This window comes from Solea solea, chromosome 8, assembly GCF_958295425.1.
Source record: "Solea solea chromosome 8, fSolSol10.1, whole genome shotgun sequence".
Lineage (NCBI taxonomy): Eukaryota > Metazoa > Chordata > Actinopteri > Pleuronectiformes > Soleidae > Solea > Solea solea.
In genome coordinates, this window is record NC_081141.1 from 10,349,047 (window position 1) to 10,368,872 (window position 19,826).

General features: G+C 39.0%; 1 protein-coding gene across 1 annotated transcript in view; it reads right to left on the minus strand.

Annotated features, from left to right (window-relative positions):
* Positions 1-16,146, minus strand: part of aacs (acetoacetyl-CoA synthetase) — a 34,296-nt gene extending 18,150 nt beyond the window's left edge. The window contains exons 1-10 of the mRNA XM_058636376.1: positions 15,835-16,146; positions 14,053-14,156; positions 12,420-12,540; positions 11,472-11,585; positions 7,541-7,638; positions 6,395-6,509; positions 5,966-6,047; positions 5,700-5,853; positions 1,413-1,493; positions 200-324 (exon numbers count right to left, since the gene is read on the minus strand). Of these exons, the coding sequence (XP_058492359.1) occupies positions 200-324; positions 1,413-1,493; positions 5,700-5,853; positions 5,966-6,047; positions 6,395-6,509; positions 7,541-7,638; positions 11,472-11,585; positions 12,420-12,540; positions 14,053-14,156; positions 15,835-15,973 (1,133 nt within the window). The 5' untranslated portion in view covers positions 15,974-16,146. The remainder of the gene's footprint in view (positions 1-199; positions 325-1,412; positions 1,494-5,699; positions 5,854-5,965; positions 6,048-6,394; positions 6,510-7,540; positions 7,639-11,471; positions 11,586-12,419; positions 12,541-14,052; positions 14,157-15,834) is intronic.
* Positions 16,147-19,826: the final 3,680 nt, after the last annotated feature.

A 19,826-nucleotide genomic window follows, 5' to 3' on the forward strand; every position in this document is an offset into this window, starting at 1 on the left:
TTAACATGCTGTTTATAGTGGGGATGGTGACTGTAGTGGGAGGGGTTTTCAATGCTCACATTTAATGTTTTGAATATGAAATAAAAATCCATCCGAAAGCAATAAAAGCCTGAGAAATCCATTATCACCCTCTTTTGTCAGCCACTGCTGTGTGTGTTTTGTGCGAGTGTGTGTATTTGTGCATCTGTGGCTAACTCACCCCAGCTGGTCTGTCAGGTCCCACAGCACATCAGGTGTGGGCATTAGTGGTGAACCATCATATAAAACCACTGAGGCTCCCACTGCCAGAGCAGACACCAGCCAGTTCCACATCATCCAACCTGTCTGTGAAACACCACAGACAAACGCAATGGTCAATGTCTCTGCTATCAACACTGAAATTTATACAACAATTCCTCCTCCTCTAATATTGGTTATACCGCATTAACATTGCGTACATGGCTAATACAGGATCGTACATGGAGCACTGATTATTGATGATTACTGGTGATCCGATAACAACTATTGCAAAATGATTCATCAGGGAACCGTTTACTATGAATGACAACAGATTAACCACCACGTGAAATTATCAATATGGTGGATAGATGCCTCAGGATGCCAAAACAGTAGGAGACAGGGGGGACATTTTACCCACAGCTTCAGAGCGATGGCAGAGGTGAATCGCTGCTATGAAACAAGCTCACTGAGAGCAGAAGACGACGGAGCAGTGGGAGCCCACAAGAAATGGATTTTGTAGACAACTTTCAGTAAATGATGGACTGAGTCTAACTGACATACAAGTCTGCACAGCAATGTTAACACAGCAATTACTTACATTACACTGCCCGTTGCTGAGTTAAACGATTGCCACAAAGCCAAATTACATCCATTTGTTTCTCTCCAAGTTCTAGTAAACATTCAGTGACTCTCTGGAGTAAGATGAATAGAAATTAATCAGGAAGTTGATCTCAGGATACTGCAGATCTGGAATAATGTCTTCTATGGCTGTTTCCAAACTCGTGAAAAGCATGCCGTGCCAATATAAGGATCAGATATATTAAGTCCATCAAGTTTTGTCATATATTAGTCATGACCTCAGAACCGGTCCCTATCATATTTGCCCCATCTTAAGCTGCCAACATGGCGGTTATAGGGACCGAGTCACGTAGCGTCCGGAGCTGTGGCTGCTTTGTAATCATGCTCTCCCTGTATGCAGTCGCTTGCTGGACCTGAGAGAGACTGACTGCTGCACACAAGGAGGAACAGCTGGCTGAACAGTTGAGCTGGGCAGTGCATGGGACACAGGTCACACTGGCCAGAATAACACTGGAGTCTAAGTTTGTGTTGTCTCTGTGTCTACAGCAGATGATATGAAACAGTAGAGAGAGAGTAAAGTGGCAAAGGTTGAGTCTGAAAGGTTGTTAACCTACCGTTGTGTAGTAAATGATGACATCACTGCTGGTCATGTTGCCATGGAGAATGTGTTCCTTCAAGTGCTGGATGAGTGTCCCCTGAAACAAGGAAGAGAGCGAGAGAATGTTAATGTGACATAACTTTTACTGATCCAAAGTCAGATGCGTCTTAACTGCTGTTCTTTTAACATGACAAGCAAAACATATTCAGTAGAGCCATTAAAATAATCTCTATTGGCTTTTATATTTATCTGAATGAAATTCTTTACTTGACAGAATAAACAATGCAAACACTTCTGTCATTACGTTGTTATTATTTTCTTAAATATTTGCACGCATTCCACCAACATTATGATGATTATTATCATCAATGCTTCTCACGTCATACACAATATTTCTGTCCAACAAAAAAACAGCATTTGTGGGTTCCTTCATAGTCACTAACTCAACATAGTGGTGAAGGATTTTATTGGTGGTGTAGAGTATTGAACTGTTTGAGTGTGACTGTTTATTTTTTGAGCCAGTGTGTACTCTGCTGTTCACATAAACCACTGGTCCGTATATTTCTGCGTCTTTTGTGTACACGTAACCTTTGGCAGTACGCAGCTGCCGTGCCCGTCCTTTGGTTTGTGCCATCTTGCTGCTGACAGCGTGTTAACACAGCCGTGGCAAAGCAGTGCCGCAGTTAATTGGCAGAGCCAGAGATGACTGCCAGCATCACTGTTCCACATTTTTTTTTCACCAACACAATAGAGTACAATTATTCGTGGCACAGAGAAAAGGATTACAAAAAGGAAAGAAAAGGATGCTTGGTTAGAAAGGTAGAGAAAGCCGCGGAATGAGTCTAAAACAAGCCTGGAACAAAGAAGAAAGAGGAAGAAAATGCTTGCAAGTTAGGGACAGAAAATTAATCTGAAGGAAGGGTGGGGGGGTATGAGAAAAAAACAGAGAAGAATCAAGGTGTCAGCAGGGAAAGAGGCTGCTTTGTGAAAACGTGTGGATGCAAGTGTTTGTGTGTGTTAACCTGTTAACCCAGTGAGTGTTTCTCTCTTCAAAGTGCAGTGGTTCTCTTAAAATCACACATTCATCTCACACTCCACCTCACCGAGATGTGACATACAACAAGAAAAAACATGCCATTCATACTCTCCTTTGACGCCAAAGACGTGGGGAGGATGGAGGTCTGCTGCCATCTTGTGACAGAATGTGTAACAGAAACACACGTCGAACGGACAGATGATCTCAACAACCTGGTTAAGAGGATCTGAGCCGTGATATAATCTGATGAGGTCAGCTACTAATATTGCTTCACCTGCTTCAGTTCAGATCGCTTTGTCAACTAAACATATCAGAGGAGATACTTGAACATCTGAAGTAGCAGCCATAAAGAATCATATCGTAAATAACCTCAAGACCACTATAGCTCTTTCACACCAAAATTAAGTGGGGTACATAATGTTTTTGAACACAGGTAAAACTGGTTAAACCTGGTTTGTATGTTATTGTGTGGTTTTCCTACGTGGCAGAGCAGAACCACAACAACTGAAGGAAAAAACCATGAAGACCAGTGACACTGTCACTTTTATATTTTACATTTCAGGACCTTCTATCTTAATGATTTTTAGATTGCTCAATGAATGGTGCATTCTAACAAAAATACTGTTAAACTATTACAATAACAAGCTGTTATTATTACAGAGTCTTGTGACCTGGGAGTGAATGTGAATTGTATCCATTCACACTGCAGATAAATGTCACATGTTAGTGAGTGTTATTGGGTTTTCTGTCACCGTTAAGCCTAGAGTCACAATACATCCAATATCATTTCTAACAATGCCTCTCACCCTGTTTTTGGCTAATTTAAAGCAATGTGCCAATTATTCGTTTAAATAAGCTCTGCTAACTCTTAACTCATAACTTTATTAGAAGGCTCCACATTACCATTTTTTACCATAAGTTAATCTTGATGTTTTTGTGGTTGCATTCATTTCTTCAAGAATCACATCTCTACTGAACATGAAACTTGTGGGGAGACTGTTTTGGTCTTTAACAGCTGTTTATAAACAGCAAAGAACTTTAAACCTAAAGGAAAATAAGTTGGTTTTCTTTAAGGACTATGATACGGGGAGGCTTTAGTACCAGATCTCAATGGGGCCCAAATACTGATATTTTGCCCATGAAGCAAATCTGTCTACTGATGAAGAACATGTGATGTAACTGAAGGTTCCAGAGCCACTTTTTAAGTCTTCTTTTCTCATATTCTTCTTCAAAATGGCTCCATAAGAGTGTTAGTTTGAAAAAATGATTTTAATAAGATGTGCCATTCTGGTGTAGTAGGCCTGTCTGCTCTCAAAGCCATTTAAGAGTTCATAGAAAGGACATTTAGCTTGTTTATGATCAAAAGGATTCCACCCTCTTCTCTTCTACAATTTAACTATTGCAGATAAATTGAGGGGAGACAACAACCTTCCCTCTTCCATGAAAGAGAAGCTTTTAACATGTCAGAGTAATTTACATCAGACGTCGAGAGAGTTTAGAAAGGACCAAACTAAATGGACAAGGTACATGGAAGTAAACAAGCAAAATTGCCAAAAAGTGAAAATACTACAACAACATGGCCTCAATTCTGATAAATTTTTTTGCGTACTCAAAAAAAAACAATATTAAAGACAATAATTATCACTCAGATGTGAGCCCTTCCTCATTCACTTGACTTTTCCACCAATATGGTGCTGGTGAATATGGGCAACGGAGAACCAGTTCAAAGTGACTGGTCCAAAAGCTGAAACCACTGACATCACTGAACTGACTCCCTCAGGAATCACTGATCTAAAGCAACAGCAAGATGCATTTACATCTGCAAAATGCTTAAATGTAAATGCATTTCTTAAAACCCCTAAATGCGAAATATAGTAAATTCTAAAGTAAATTTATGAAAAGCAAGCAAAGCATTTAGATTCTATCAGAAAAATGGTAATTACCCCAATGTGTGCTGCATAACATTCAGCATAGACCTAACATCTATATTTCTGAAAACCTTTTACCTCATTTGTTGAAATTCTCTTTACATTCTAATAGAATATCAACAATGAAAAAAAGCCAGTACCTACAGTCATTGCAATACTGTGATAAACAACCAGTCAAACCAATGATTTAATTCAGAATCCATTGGAATATTTAGGCAAGTTAGCACATCACTGATTAATGGGAGAGAAAGTGCAGAGAGAACATTTCCAGTTCCACTACAGATGAAGACTTCCAACATTACAAGAGACACAGTTTGTCTCTGGTAATAAGTGGGTGGAATTTGGGTTGCATTTTTACAAATTGTATCACACGACTGCTGCTAGATTACACAGAATTGCAGACCCTTGCTTGAACTGGTAGCAGACTGCTGCTTTACTGCCACCAAATGGTATGAAGTGTGAACCAGGTACCATCTCAAAATGAGTCACAGGGCTCCAGGCTTTTGCAGTGCAACACATTTAGATTTTTTTCCACTTGAACTATATTACTGTAAAATGCTTTGGCAATAAATAGACTGTTTACTGGAACAAATTGAGCTGTTTATTCTAGGATCTATTTGAGATAGATCATATAGACCATGACTTTGTTAAATATTTCTTAAAATCTATCGTACATATTTTACAGCGATATAAAAATGTATTATAAAACTAATTACAAATTACAAACTTATTTATTTATTTATATTTATTTAAGAATAATAATATATTTTATTTTTAGGAGCCTTTCAGGACACTCAAGGTCACGTACAAAAATATTTAATATGCCCCTTCACGGCCCACTTGCGCTACCATTTCACCCCACTAGGGGGCCACATCCCACACTTTCACTGTTCTAATACATGAAGGTTTGCCAGAATATTCATTTAATTTGGTTTAACTGCCAAGGGAGTAGCATCAGGAGAGACATAGCTCTAATGTGGCAGACAGAGGATGCAAGTATGTGATAGTTAACAAAAAATTGTTCAAGCCCAGTATTGTTATGTAAAATGTTAAATTCACTGTGTATCAACCTCCTCGGCTCTATTTCACTCATGTTGCAGCAGCATCAGCATGTGCAGTCAGTCTAAAATGACACAGGCAGAGTGATTCTGTGATGCTACGCCAACAGGGAGACGCTAAACAGCCAATTGCCTCAATGCCGCTGCTGTGTATCTGTAACTACCTACAGCTATGATTGGTAAGCCACAGAAGCACAGAAAGAACAAGAAAAATGCTTTCTACATAACACTGTATGTTTTACGTATTTTTATAAGCTACTGACAGCCAGTATGTTTCTTACCCCAGCAGAATGGACCATACATTTTGGAGCTCCTGTGGTTCCAGACGAGTACATGATGAATAGAGGATGACTAAATGGAAGCTGCTCAAACTCCAGCTGAGGAAACTGCTCACTGTCTCCAAACCCGGACGCCAAAAAATCATCTAGAAATGCACTGCAGAGTAATGAAAAAAAAAGATTGAATGTGATGTACCTCGGAATTGTTGGCTGTCATATAAACACATGCAAGTCTCAGTTGCAACTCCTCTGTGCAGCCACACACACACCTGTTAGGGATCTTGGAGAGGTCTGTCCCGTGTTTGGAGCGAGCGTAGGGAATAACAACAACTTTCTGCAAGTCGGGCAGACCTATGACAAAAGATAAGTTGGTGTTTCTGTGTTCTCTTCACAACTTTGGTAACATTATATACATTTTATTTCCAAGAACTCACAATACACTGCTTTTAGAAAAGAGTAATAGTGCTGTGGTTATTCATGTGGTAGCATATTAGGACATCTTTCTATATACTGTTCATCTATCCCCTCCTGCATTCAATCCCAGTAGAGCTACTTTATAAAATTGTCTGGTCTTGTTTTATTAAATATCCTGGTACTAGTAAACCCAGGTCACGTCACTTGAAATAAAGTGAATAAAATCAGCTCTAAATAATGTCAAAATAAACATGACATGTTATTTAGTAAGTAAATGTAGTAACCTTTGACAACACTGATAAGCTTTTCCATGTGGTCATGTGTTTTGCCATTGTACACCACGGCGGCGACAGAGAAGATGAGTTTTGGCTGGATTTGAGAAAATCTGTCAAGGACACCCTGAAACAGAAAAAGAGAGAGAACAGGAAAACTGATGAAACGTAAGAACAAACAATTACAAGTCTGCCTCTATATGAAAAAACAAACAGGGATATTCCAAATAAAAACATGAAACTAATTAGCAGAGGATGGGATTTTTATCAACATACTCAATGTAGTTTTCTGATATGCCAGAGGAGGCAGTAGAATACCAGAAAACCACAGAGACATAAAAATAGAGTATAAAGATTAAAAAAAGGAGCATTGACAAAGGACCTGCTGCAGGATAAAGTCATATAAACTCTCTCACACACACACACACACACACACACACAGTATTTTGTTACTACTTTGTGTATCTAAAGTAGGGACCTATTTCTCTAGGCTGTGTAAGTCATTCAGATGGACAGTTTTATCAGCTCTGAGAGGCAAGACTGGAACATGCTTGTTTTCCAGAACATGTAGGAACTAGGGCTGTCAATAGATAAAAAAAAATTAAAAGTAATTCATACAACCAGGTAATCTTAAAATAAAGGCTCTGCATGGATGACTGCCATCCTGTATGAGAGGAGAACGAAAGTCAGCCATGTAGGATAGGTGCCAAAAATGGAAGCTGCCGGCATATTACGTGCACCATCAGTGCTTTGAGTGGTTAGTTTGCCAATTACTTCCTCTGCGCAGGTCTCAGCAATTAGTCAAAACTCTTTTTTGACAGTCAACGCAAAGGATCGTAACTTCCAGTCATTGTCAATAAAATGTGCCATGACACCCAGGAAGGCTCAGCTTCTTAAAATGAAACCTACCACTCAACAATCCCTCACCTCTCTCCATCTTAAGCTACTATCGCTGGCTCTCCTATCTGACTGCAGGCAAGTGACTCTTTCACGTCGGCGGTCAGCGCACACCAAAGGTAAACAATCTCGCGGTAATCTCGGCGTTAACTTTGACAGCCCTAGTAGGAACCCATGTAAGTGCTGGGACATCTAACATTCAAACACATACAGTATCCAAGAAACACAATCGACAAACAGCACAAACAGCGCCATCCTTACATTGACTCCGAAGTCCACAGACGTGGAGCTCCAAATGGCTCCGATGCTGGCTGCAGCTAACATGGCCTCCACTGCATGAATACCATTGGGTAGGTAGCCTAGAGAGGACACAGGAGAGGAGGGAAAATAATATTCTTTGAATAATCATGAAATTAACAACTTTAATGATAACGATTATCTGAAAATAAAAGATTCTTTTTAATTTGGGATCAAGGCCAAAGTACTTTTGAGAACTCAAAATAAAGTTGTTGGGTTTTTTTAACATAACTGAATGTTAATACATTCTAGGAGACCTTAAATGTGCAGATCACAAGAAAAAGGTCTTCTAGAATGAATTAGCATTGATTAGCATGCTTTATTTCAAGTACCTAGTTATCTCGTTTTATTTATAAAAAAAAAAAGGATAGATTTTTACAATAGTTGGTGATTAATTTAATCAAATAATTCTATTCATGAAACAAATCATGTTCTATAGTCCTAAATAATGGGAGTAGAATCCAGGTTTCAGTTGTGTGAACTGAGCAGGACTTAGAAAGTAGCCTGTGATCTGTGGATAACCACTTAGAAAATAGCTGAGAAAATTAGCTCTAAGTAATCCTTACAAGACAACCACTGTTTTCATGGCCTGGGGAAGACATTTAATCCGTGTGAAGCTTTTCTGTGGTAAACTTACAAAAACACTGATCACATCTGACAACGTAAATGATCTGAAAATGAATTTCACTGCAGTTTAAAGGGTTGTTTGCTCTGTGAAGTTTTTACTTTACAATGTGTTTATCGTTCGTTCTCATAAAACTATCATAAAAGAAAAGGATGTAGCCAGTAGCAGGATGTGAAATGCACCATGCAGGTGTGTGTATTTAGCAGGAATTCATTTCCTTGTTTTTCTTTTAACTGCCCACAGTGTCTGCAATTTGCTGTTTTAAGGATTGCATTTTGTAGTAAAAGATGCAATGTGATCAAAGTGAGTAATGAAAATTAAGCTTTATTTGTTGGATATTGAAACACAATTATATTAAATTGCATTGCAAAGTGTGACTACCCCTTTTAGATAAAAAGTAAGAATCCAATCAAACTTCATTCAAACTTTCTTCAAAGCTTTTAACTATAATTACATGTTTGTGAAATGCACTTCTTTTAAAGACCAATATGGTAAATAATTAGTTTATTTCCACCAAACTCATCTCCTGTTTCAAGTGATTGTTGAAACAGGAGATACATGACCTGGGGAGGACACAGTAGCATTCTGGATGAAATAAACCCTTAAAAACAGTAAGACAATATACTATTATGGTGGTATAAACATTTAAAATCACAGTCCTAGAAGTGCAGTTTTGTCCTAGACATTCTGTTCTGAAAGTGAGGTCCTAAAAACCTTTGGGATAACAGGAACATAACATTTAAATTAAAGTAAAATTAGCATTAACACGACAGGTATATAATTAATCTGTGTGAAAATACAGTGAGGAGAGAAGGTAAAGCAGTGGCAAGAAGAAGAAATGATGAGGAAATGAAAAATGGCCAACTGTAAGACTGTATTGATCCTTTTCTGAAAGCTTAGAGACGGGGATGTCCAATCTCACATTTGATCACAGCAGTAGACATTGGGAGTAATGAGCAGCTCTGGAATTGCACAAAGTAAGTTTCAAATCTCCAGCTGAAGGCAACCCTCCACAAAACGTTACGTGTCTGACCTGTTTTCTTGTCAGCATAGCTGACACAGATATACACGTGCAGTCACAATCACATTTGCTGATTTATATATTTTATGATGCCATAGTCATTATTGATTTATTTCACAGTAAGACGCACACATTACATACATAAATAAATCAATAGAATATCCAATATATATGTCTCCCCAGTGATCAGTGACTGTGACAGCTATAAGCTACAGAACGGGGTGGAGGGTGACGTTAAGGACTTTAAGACCAATGAGAACTGAAAGTGCACGAAAGAGACAACACACACGTGTGTGACTAAGTGCAGGGTCGGTTCATGTCCTACGATAAAGCCTGGCTGGCTTCATCAGCTAAGTGCCGATATATCTTCTGGATTACAGACATTGACACAGCAATTTAATTACAACCTGGGGACAAGGACATCTCACACACATACAGGTTTGTGCAGCTATTCTTAGGACGCTGCATTGAATTCAGTTCATTTGGACGTCCTAAACAAGACATCATCCCTATAACCATAACCAGTCAGTGCCTAACCATCGTTTTAACCTTTAAATTAACCAGTTCAGAAATTAGGTTCTGCCTCACTAGGACCAGGTTTTGGTCTCCACAAGGTCGCAAATACAAGAACACACGCACAGATTTCGCTTAGATATGCAAGGAATACAAATAGAAGAGCTGACGTCTCTCCCTTTCATTCTCCAGTGTTTCTCTATCTTGCTCTCCCTTTCCGTCCCTCCCTCCAATCCCCTCATCCTTATAATAAGATTCCCACAGAGCCTAAGTCATTTAACTAATGGATTTCTCTGCCGCTACATCCATCTACCTTCTGAACACATACAAACTCATGCACGTCCTTGTCATTCCAGGATGCAGTGGCTCAACATGAGCTCATGAGCTCTGTGTGTGTGTGTGTGCGCCACTGAATAAACAGACTAGTTATGTCAAATTTTGGTCGTTTGTGGAGAGAGGATTAGAATCTAGGTAAGATCGAGCTACCATATACACTTCTGTTGCTTCTTGTTCGACACACAAGTCGCAAGTCGGTTGATGCCTCCCTATACTGTATATATACTGTATCCTCACAGCCAGGAGTTTAGGATAGCTGCTAGTCAAGCCCAGTTTTGTCCTACACCCATCTGCTGCAGGGGGTGACAGGGAGACGTCACTGCTCTGCCACCAGGAGACATTCCAGGATTAAAGGAGCAAAACGTTGGTGAATGGTGGTTCCTGGCTAATGACCCTGCAGCTGACCCGTGGGCACCGGAGGAGATGTGACTGGCAGCAATGCCTAGCAGGTGTTCCACCTACCTGTACATTTCACTACACCACATTCACGGAACCTGTTGAGTTGATTTATTTTAATTGTACATAAAATCTCACACTCTTGCCTTTGCAGCAAGACCAAGGTTCATGTTCTCCACGTGTGGGTTTTCTCCGGGTTCTCCGGTTTCCTCCCACAGTCCAAAGACTTGTGTGTGTGCGAGTGAATGATTGTTTGTCTTTATGTGGCCCTGTGATGGACTGGTGAACCCTCCGCGGTGTACCCCGCCTATCGCCCTATGTCAGCTGAGATTGGCACAGCACCCCCTGCTGGGGACGGGATGTGTATTTTGAGATGAAATGAGTCAGTTTAGATGGACGATATATTTGTCTGACAGCACTTGTCAGACCTGAGAGCAATAAAAGCTCAATATTCAGCAATGTTGCAAAACATTAAGTTCTCAAAAGCATTGGACACGTGAATAGTGTCCAGAAAATGTACAAATCACAGATCAGGGTGGGGGAATATATGTGGAATGCCTTAAAGCTCCTGTTGCTGCACTGCTCAGTGTGAATGAGAGGATCTGTATGACTGTATGATCTGTGTCTGAAAAGCAAATATTAACATTAAAAAAAATAAATGGTGACATTCATACACAGCTGTGATATGTGCCAAGAGAGCAAGCCCTCCTCACCAGTGTACAGTGCATGGCTAATGGGAAGAAAAACACGTCCCACTTTTTCCTACAACAGGCTACAAATGCAAAGGTGCAAATACTAAAAGAAAAGTCAGGAGAGGAGCAGCTATGATTAGTGCTGAGAAACACTGGTCACCTCAGTTGAACAGTAAGTACACATTTCTTACCAACAAATCAGAATTTGAATTATGTCAATACATGAAAAAAACACAGCTGTATTTCCATATTCTCCTGTTTACCCCAAGTGAGAGATAGATAGAGAGAGAGCGCAATAAATCTGAGACTCACCTACAACCCTGTCTCCAGTCTGGATACCCATCTTCCTCATGGCTGCAGCGAACAACGCCACATCCCGCCTGAGCTCACCAAACGTCACCTTCACAATCTCATCATTTAACTCACCTGGAAGCGAGATATAAAAACAGAGTGAGACACAGACGCAGACAATTTCGAAAGATCAATTCCCCTTTTTACCCCTTTATTGAAAATTGAAATTCTTAGGTTGACATGAACACAAATGAAAACCATTTTTTATTCAAAATAAAATCAAAGACAAAAAGACAGATCGCATCGAGGACCGAACCACAGGCAGCAACAGTCCGACTATCTCTGTAAAGAGGCTCCGCAGCCTTGTGACCAATCCTAATTACATTCCCTCTGCCGAGGTAGACTGTGTGCAATAAAGAAGGGCCTATTCATTAGTATGTGTCAGTCCAAAAGGTCAGAGCTGGAAGCAGTGACGTCTGTGAAGATCAGTTGCTGTATATTACATCATTAGCTGTGTTTCCATCATAGCATGAATGGTTTGGTACAGAACGGTACAGTAAAGCCCTCAGTCAGACTTGCGTTTCGACTGAGAACCTTTACTTGGTAGTCAGGGTAAGGACTGTGCCCGATGACTGCGTTAAGCAAGATGCATAGCGTGATGTCGTACTGGTGCGACGACGTCAAACACAAAACAAACAACAATGGAGGACATCCAGCAGCCGAAAAAAACAGAAAGGGAGTGACGTTTTTCTGTCACCCAATCAGCTGACTGCCGTGGGTGGAGCCAGTTTAGCTCCACCCTGACCTTATCGTACCATTTTATTCTGGTATCCCAAGGGAAGGCTGCTAGATAATTGGAACACTATTCCTAATGGAAATGCAAAAAAGTATGTACCATACTTTACCAAACCTAAGTGTTTCACTTGATGGAAACACGGCTAATTAGTGCTGTGTACTTTATGTACTTACGCGCAGCATAAAGAGCCACTTTATCATGGTCTGCATGTTTGAGCAGGTTCTCTGCATAGTTGAGGCGAGCCCCTTTAAACCACTCTGGAACATCTGAGATCCGCTTGGATGCATCCACCACCTGGTAGACACCAATGAAACACACACCAGGGACACACAGAGGAGAGACAACAACCAAGGCAGTCAAGTTTAAAGCTTTGATGAACTTGCAAGCAAATCATTAAAAGCCTGTATTTGTGATAATCAGGCTTTTAATTTGTGATAATCCAACGGTGAGACTGCACAGTGTAACAAATGAAGGACTAACACGTTCCTAACACGTGTCAGGCAACTACGGCTGCCTTTGCATACCAGAAAGGATGCCATTCTTATTCACTTGCATAGTATAGTAAGCTTCCAGTTTGGTTTGTCTGTTTGGCCCGTATAAAGTAAGGCCCTCTGCCTTAAGTACATATAAAGAGCTTTTTCTAAGGCTACCAAAATGATTTGTATTAAATGAATATACACTTATACAAACATAATATAAAACAGAATAATAATATAACATGTGCCAATAAACCATAAATGTGACATACTGGACCTGTAATTGAAAGTTGAAATACCTGTTATACAACAGCGAGCTCAGACCAAGTAATTTTATTGGACGAGAGGCATTACATGAGAGCTGATACAGAGTCCAACAACAGGGGAACATTAAGCTTCAGTCCAACTCCACTCCACAGATAATAATCATTAAATGGTCCGAGAGTCATTACTGTTTGGTCAGTGACATCAGTCTCTCAATCTCAGGGATGACAGTAAATCTAGAAGCAACTTTTCCACTACCCATGACACTTTATCCAGTCAGGAGCCAAATATCCACAGAGAGGTAGTCCTCTCTGCTTGTGAGGTTATGCTGTTTGTACCAACTGCATCCATGAGGCAAAACAGGCAGAAGGGAGGGGAATGCTAATTGCAGCAACAACAGTGAGCCAGTCAAATGACAACTCTGCTGACAGCAGCTTTAAATGCAGTTTATTTCTTCAATTAATGAGTTTTTATTGATCTGCCAAGCATTTGTCATTTCACGACATTTGTCAGACATGTACCTCAAGTGAAAAAAGAAAATCAATGGCAGCACTGGAACTTTATAGTGCGGCTCACAACATGAGTAATTGTCCTGATTAACAGGCTCCATGACTTCCTTCAAAATATCTGCAGCTGCAAGTCTAAGAAATTATGTAGTGCTTAAGGACATGTCAGATATTGGAAGACTACGTGACGTGGAATACGTAGTTCATGTTTACTGAGGGTGTGTGTGTTGACAACATGGCTCAGTGTCACAATTTGTTATCACACACCCAACTACATGGCTATATCCTGGAACACAGCATTAGGAAACCAAAGATACAAACTGAGACACATCAAAACCAGACGACGAATATTTCTCAATGTGGGATCAGTTGAGTATGTTTGTTTGTTCAATGGATAAATATCTTTCCACTGGCTATCATCATTCATGAATCTTAATGACGAGGTTCAACCTGTCACCTTAGAAGCTTATCGTTTAATGACACTACTATAAGCTATAATTTAAGCTGAATTTCAGTTGTCTTTAAATAAATCAAGATGTGGCAGCAGGGATTGGACTCACCTCCTCATATGGTTTGGAACAGACCACACCACAGAAACGAGAAACCTCTGCCCAGAACTCTGGATAGTTGTCCACCGACCACTGGTACAAGTCAGTGTAGTTTGCTAGAGGAACAACAGATCAGTTATTAGGGTCCGACTAATAATAATTAAAACAAATATGAACCTTTTGCTGTGACTATCAGCTCGAACACAGAATGTAAAGTCGCTACATTAGTTCTTAGAACACTGATTTATCATGATTATCACAAGTTATCCCAATCCAGATCTCAAGTATCAGATCAAAGCTGATCTGGGCTTTTTTTTGTTTGTTTGTTTTTTGTCTTTTTTAACAGATCTTAGATCAGCAATCACCCTGATCACTAGAAGAAAGTATAACACCCAGCCCTACCTCACCCTGATCATACGCCAATGGCATTTATTTAATATGTTAATAGTTAATACTGATGTTTAATGCTTGTACACGTCCTGGATAATTTCAGCATAAATCTTGGGTGAAGTGTTCTTGTAATTTTTTTTTTTTGCAGCATTTTTTTATCAAGTCAAGATTTATGCATATGTTTTAAATAACATGCATTAAATGCTATTTTAATACATTTACAAAACATCTCTTGGAAATTATTTGTTTACCAATTCAAAATGATATTAAGTGTCACAAATATGGCTGTAACTGACATTATGCACAATTTTGCTCTGGACACAATTTATATTGTGATGTGGGTCACAGAGAACTTCTATGTGACCCAAATCACAATATAAATTCTCTGAGAGAAGAGAAGAGAAACTCCATTTTCGGAAAATACCAGATTATTCTGCCATCCTTCCATTATCTTTCTTTCCATTCATTTACTAACTGGCTGACCAAGTTCTTCAGCATTCCTCTCGAGGCCTGTTGAATTGAACTGACTCATTATCAGATAGAGAGATAAAGTCTGTGTCTTTGCCTGGTGTGTACATGTACAGTATGTTGCAGACATCGTCAAGGTGGTGCTGTGTGAAGCAGATACACTGGCTTAAAAAGCTACTATACAGTATATCTACATATCTACAAAGGGAAAAATCATAAACAACTGACTTACATAAAAATACAGTTTAACTAGACAGCACATACAGTCCTAGTGATTTAAGTGCCACAGGGGCAGCCTAAGTCTTTCCATCATTCCAGAATATCATGAGTTATAATGATCTTATTTAACTTAAAAATCAAATGTATCCTTTATGAGAATTACTATAATAATGCAAGTTATTTTGATCAGGATAATCGTGACATGAAATCTAAATTTTGTACCATACCATTATGTTATAATTGTGTTTGATAAACATCTATTCATCCATAATATCAAACACAAGGCCCTCAATGATATCTTTATTCTATTGTGATGAACTGTACACACTGACAAAATCTTAAGATTTGTTTCAGGATGATGATCCTGTCATGATAATTATTTAATCTGTTGCCTAATATTGATTCAATAGCCACATCGATAAACACAGACTCATTATCATATGAAAACTGACCTTGAGCAAGTTGGCACAGTTGGCAAATCATATTTTCGTATCCTAATGTAAGTTGACACGAGTGTACATTAGTAATACTATTTCATGTCATTAGCGGGAACCTGTATTGAAAATGATCGCACCGTGGCAATGATAACTCTGATATCTGTAAATACGGTGTATAAATAGACATGGTAGTATATTAAAAAAAAAACATTTGTCATTACACAACATGTACCGACAAGCACAATAGGGTTTTTTTTGTTCCTTCCTTCTCCACACTCACCCAGATTAAGACCGTAGTTTCCGTTGACCTGTATCCTAAACTTGTCCATCTGTGTGTTCCTCTTGGAGTCCGGGTACCACAGCACCTTGCTCTCCATATCCATGATTTTCTCGCTCTTCCCTTCCATCTCTTTGGACATGTTTGCGGGTGTCTTCTCGTTGGCTGCTGAACTGAACACCGGTATGTGACGAGCTGCTTGTGGGGGGGGGGGTTAGTGTTCAATGAGCTCACGGCCTGGGCTATTTGGCTTGTTAAATGGCCGACGAACTCACGGTTTACAGCAGCTAGCTTATTGAACCTCACTGTCACCAACAAGCGTGTGACTGAGACTGTGAACTACCAGACCACGCCCCTTTGCGTGTCGAAATGAGGGAGCTATGTTCAAGAACGCACGTTGTTCAGTACTGCTGCACATAAGCGCTTAACTATCAGATGCCTAAAAGGTTTCAAATAACAAATAAATGCACTACTCATTTGTATTTAATTACTACTTTTATCCTACACTTTAATTATAGTAAAATATAAATCTTAGTTTTTAAACCTCTCTTATACCCTCCTTGGTATTTATAATTGTAACCACACTTGTCAATATTTCAGGGCAGTGAATTATTTGAATATAATATAAAATATTATCATAGCAACAATATTAATATTCATATATCTTCGACCGCTTTATCTTCCACGGAGCAAATCCCAGCTGATCTTGAACAAAGGTAGGGTACACCCTGGGCAAGTCGCCAGTCCAAGTGGAAGGCAGGCTACATTCTGGACAGGACGCCAGAAACTCTCACTCTCATGTCTCAATGTCTGCATGTTTTGGGACAGTGAGAGGAAACTGGAGAACCCAGAGAAAAGCCACACACACACACACACAAGGAGAACATGCAAACTCAAAAATGACATACATTTCTTCAGAAATATTTTCACAGCTTCATTCAATATATGGGAGTCACAAAATCTAAAATGACATTACTGGACTAGAAATTTGAATTAGTAATTTTGCACACACACACACCAATTAGTGATAGGGATGTTGACCTCTGTATTTAACCCATTCTTATCACACACCAGTAGTAAACACGCACACGTCACATGTCACAGGAGCAGTGGGCAGCAATTATCTGCACCCAGATATAACAATGGGGATTTGGTGCCTTGCTCAGGGACATCCTAGGTTTTGGCCCTTCCTGGGAAAGGCCTATTCCTTTCCTCTTGGCCATGGGCTGCCCAATTAGGATGCAGTGGTGCAATCTATCTGAGAAATATTGATTCAGGGTCTGGACCATATTGTAACATTAACAAGCAATGCTTTAGTATTGTTTTTAAGTTAAATGTATGTCCATAGATGCTCATTTATAACTGTAGTAAGATGTAGCAGATGTATTTGCTTCAGTGCATTTGAATCATTTCTATGGTGTCTGTGTTGTTTTCACGATAGGCTATAAAGGTTTTATTACATATTTATTGCCTTTGTATGGTTATTTTCTTTTGCATCACTCATTATCAGTGCTGATCAATTGTAGTTATTAAATTAGTATCACATCTTGTTCTTGACCATAGAGTCCAACAGTGTCTCTCATATGTCGTGTGTTTCCACTCAGTGGAACAGTTTGTGACAGTACGATTTTTTTTTTTTTTGCATTTCCATCAAGAATAGTTCCTCACTATCTGTGACCTGTTGGACCAGTGTCTCCTTTTGTTTGTTACATGGGTGATCAAACTAGTTTCTCAGCCTTGTATGAAAAATATACAATATTAATTAAAAATAAAAAAAAAAACGATTCAGTATTCACAAAATACCAACATAAAATCAAATCAAAAGGTATTTGACCACACAGACCATTTTCACTTTACATGTTTGCTATCTAAAACATTGGAGTATTCACTTTCCAGTAGGAATAGATTTAATTGTATTGGTGTTTTGACAGAAATTCAGCCCGTAGCAGTCTTGAACATCTCCCACACGTGAACGCGCATTTGAGGCATTCGCGAGTGTAGGAAACTTGCCTGTCAAAATGAAGGCTGTTGATTGGTCCTCAGCAACTGGTTCCACATCAGACGACCGATCACTCTATGTTGGAGGCGTGGCTTCTGGTCTGATAAATGGGAGGCTGGATTTCAGCGCTTCAGAGACAGCACATTGGTCCATCACAGAGTGAGAAGGGAGGATATTTTATGGGTGTGACCAATGATGAGAGCGAAGGACGACTCTCCTCACTCTTTGGTTGCACCATCCCAAAATGTATTTTCTAGTCTGGTCAAGTTTTTTCCTGTTTTATTTTTTTAAGCCATTTTTTTACCCCTATAATCTACGATGTAGTTTATGAACTGAACCTCTAAATTAATTTGTTAACTCTTCTGTATATTACAGTGACCAAATTTACATTGGGGAGTTTCATTATTTCCTTATGTGTGTTGTATTGTTTTTAATTCTCGACAATTAAAGAAAATAAATAAATAAAAAAAATAAAAAAATACGAATAATCTGCAGTTCACAGATTCAGACATCTTTACAGATACATTTATACTGGTCCTATATTATATTACATACTGGTCCTAGCCATGAAATTATAAAGGCTCTGTCTTAAATGATGTATCAGGGGCAGCAGATCACAGTACACGACAGCAACCTTGTGTAGGGCTCATTATGATAAATATATTGCACCATGTGGTATTACGCTAACGCTCATTACTACAGCATACATCAAAATGAAAATAATAAATATATAAAAACCATCAAGTTTCATCAACTTTTGATTGAAACTTTGATAAAGCCTGGAGAATTATTAATTATTGGTAAATATTCTTATAAGAAACTATATAGAGACCAACGTAAGGTAAGGCCCAATTTTGTGTGTTTACGTATGCTCCAGGTTGCATTTTTAACACAATTATAAGTAAACAGTTTAATGTACAGACTACAAAATCAATAAAATCGTCATCAAGTCTGTATCAAATCAAAATCCAGACTGTTGGAGAGAGAGATTTATATACATGGACTGAACGCTTCCTTTTTAGTGCAGAAACTGTCATGGTGAAAAAGGTGATTTTAGAGAAGGAATTGACTTTTTAATGTATAAAAACATGAACCCATTGACAGTTGACAATACAGAACATGATCTGTTTGATTATTGTTTTTGCTTTCTTTGCTTCCTGCTTCAACCATAGAGCTCCACAGTCTCTCTGCTGGAAGGCAGTAGTAGAGTTTGCATGGTCAACCAATCTCCCAGATCCACAAGAAAAAGCTGACCATCCACGTTTAAGGGTTTAAATCACAGCTATAATAAGAATATAAACCACTCTGAATGAATGATCCATGGTGACGAAACAGCAGTGAGTGAGACTGTGTGTTCTGGCACAGCTGCTGCTTATAAAGCAGAAAGAACAAAAGTGTTGTAACCTGATACTGCTGTCATGTCTGTACCCACTTACTTAGAAACTGCAAACACACAAGTCCATATTGCAAATTTCAAATATACTTTGAGATGGGGCACAGTGACGGGCACTAAATATGCACGGAAGTTTTGCAGAATTGATTTATCGTTTTTGTCAAACACTGAAATATTTTTGGCTAATGCTTATCAACATGATTTCCCGAAACACAAGAAAGTGTGCAGGTTGTCACAGACCTGAGAAAGCAAAAACAAGAACACAACTTACTGTGAGTACAGAATGTATGTTTTTATAGTTTCACCAATAAAAGCAACACTTCCATGTATAGGCAATAAATATTCCTGCAAAGAAAATTAATCATTTACACCTTTTGTTATTTGTTTTATTTTTATAGGCTGAAGATAAAATCTTTTATTTTGTTTTTTGCAAGGAGCATCTATCTGTTAATCGTTTAACTGTCCATTATGCAGGCTTAATCTTGGCAGGTGACTAAGGCCCTAAAATGGCCTCTGGCTTCACGCCACAGCAAGTGTGTCTTTTTTTAATCTGTTTATCCTGGATCTGTCTCCACATTGGCACATACTATGTCCTGCAAGCTG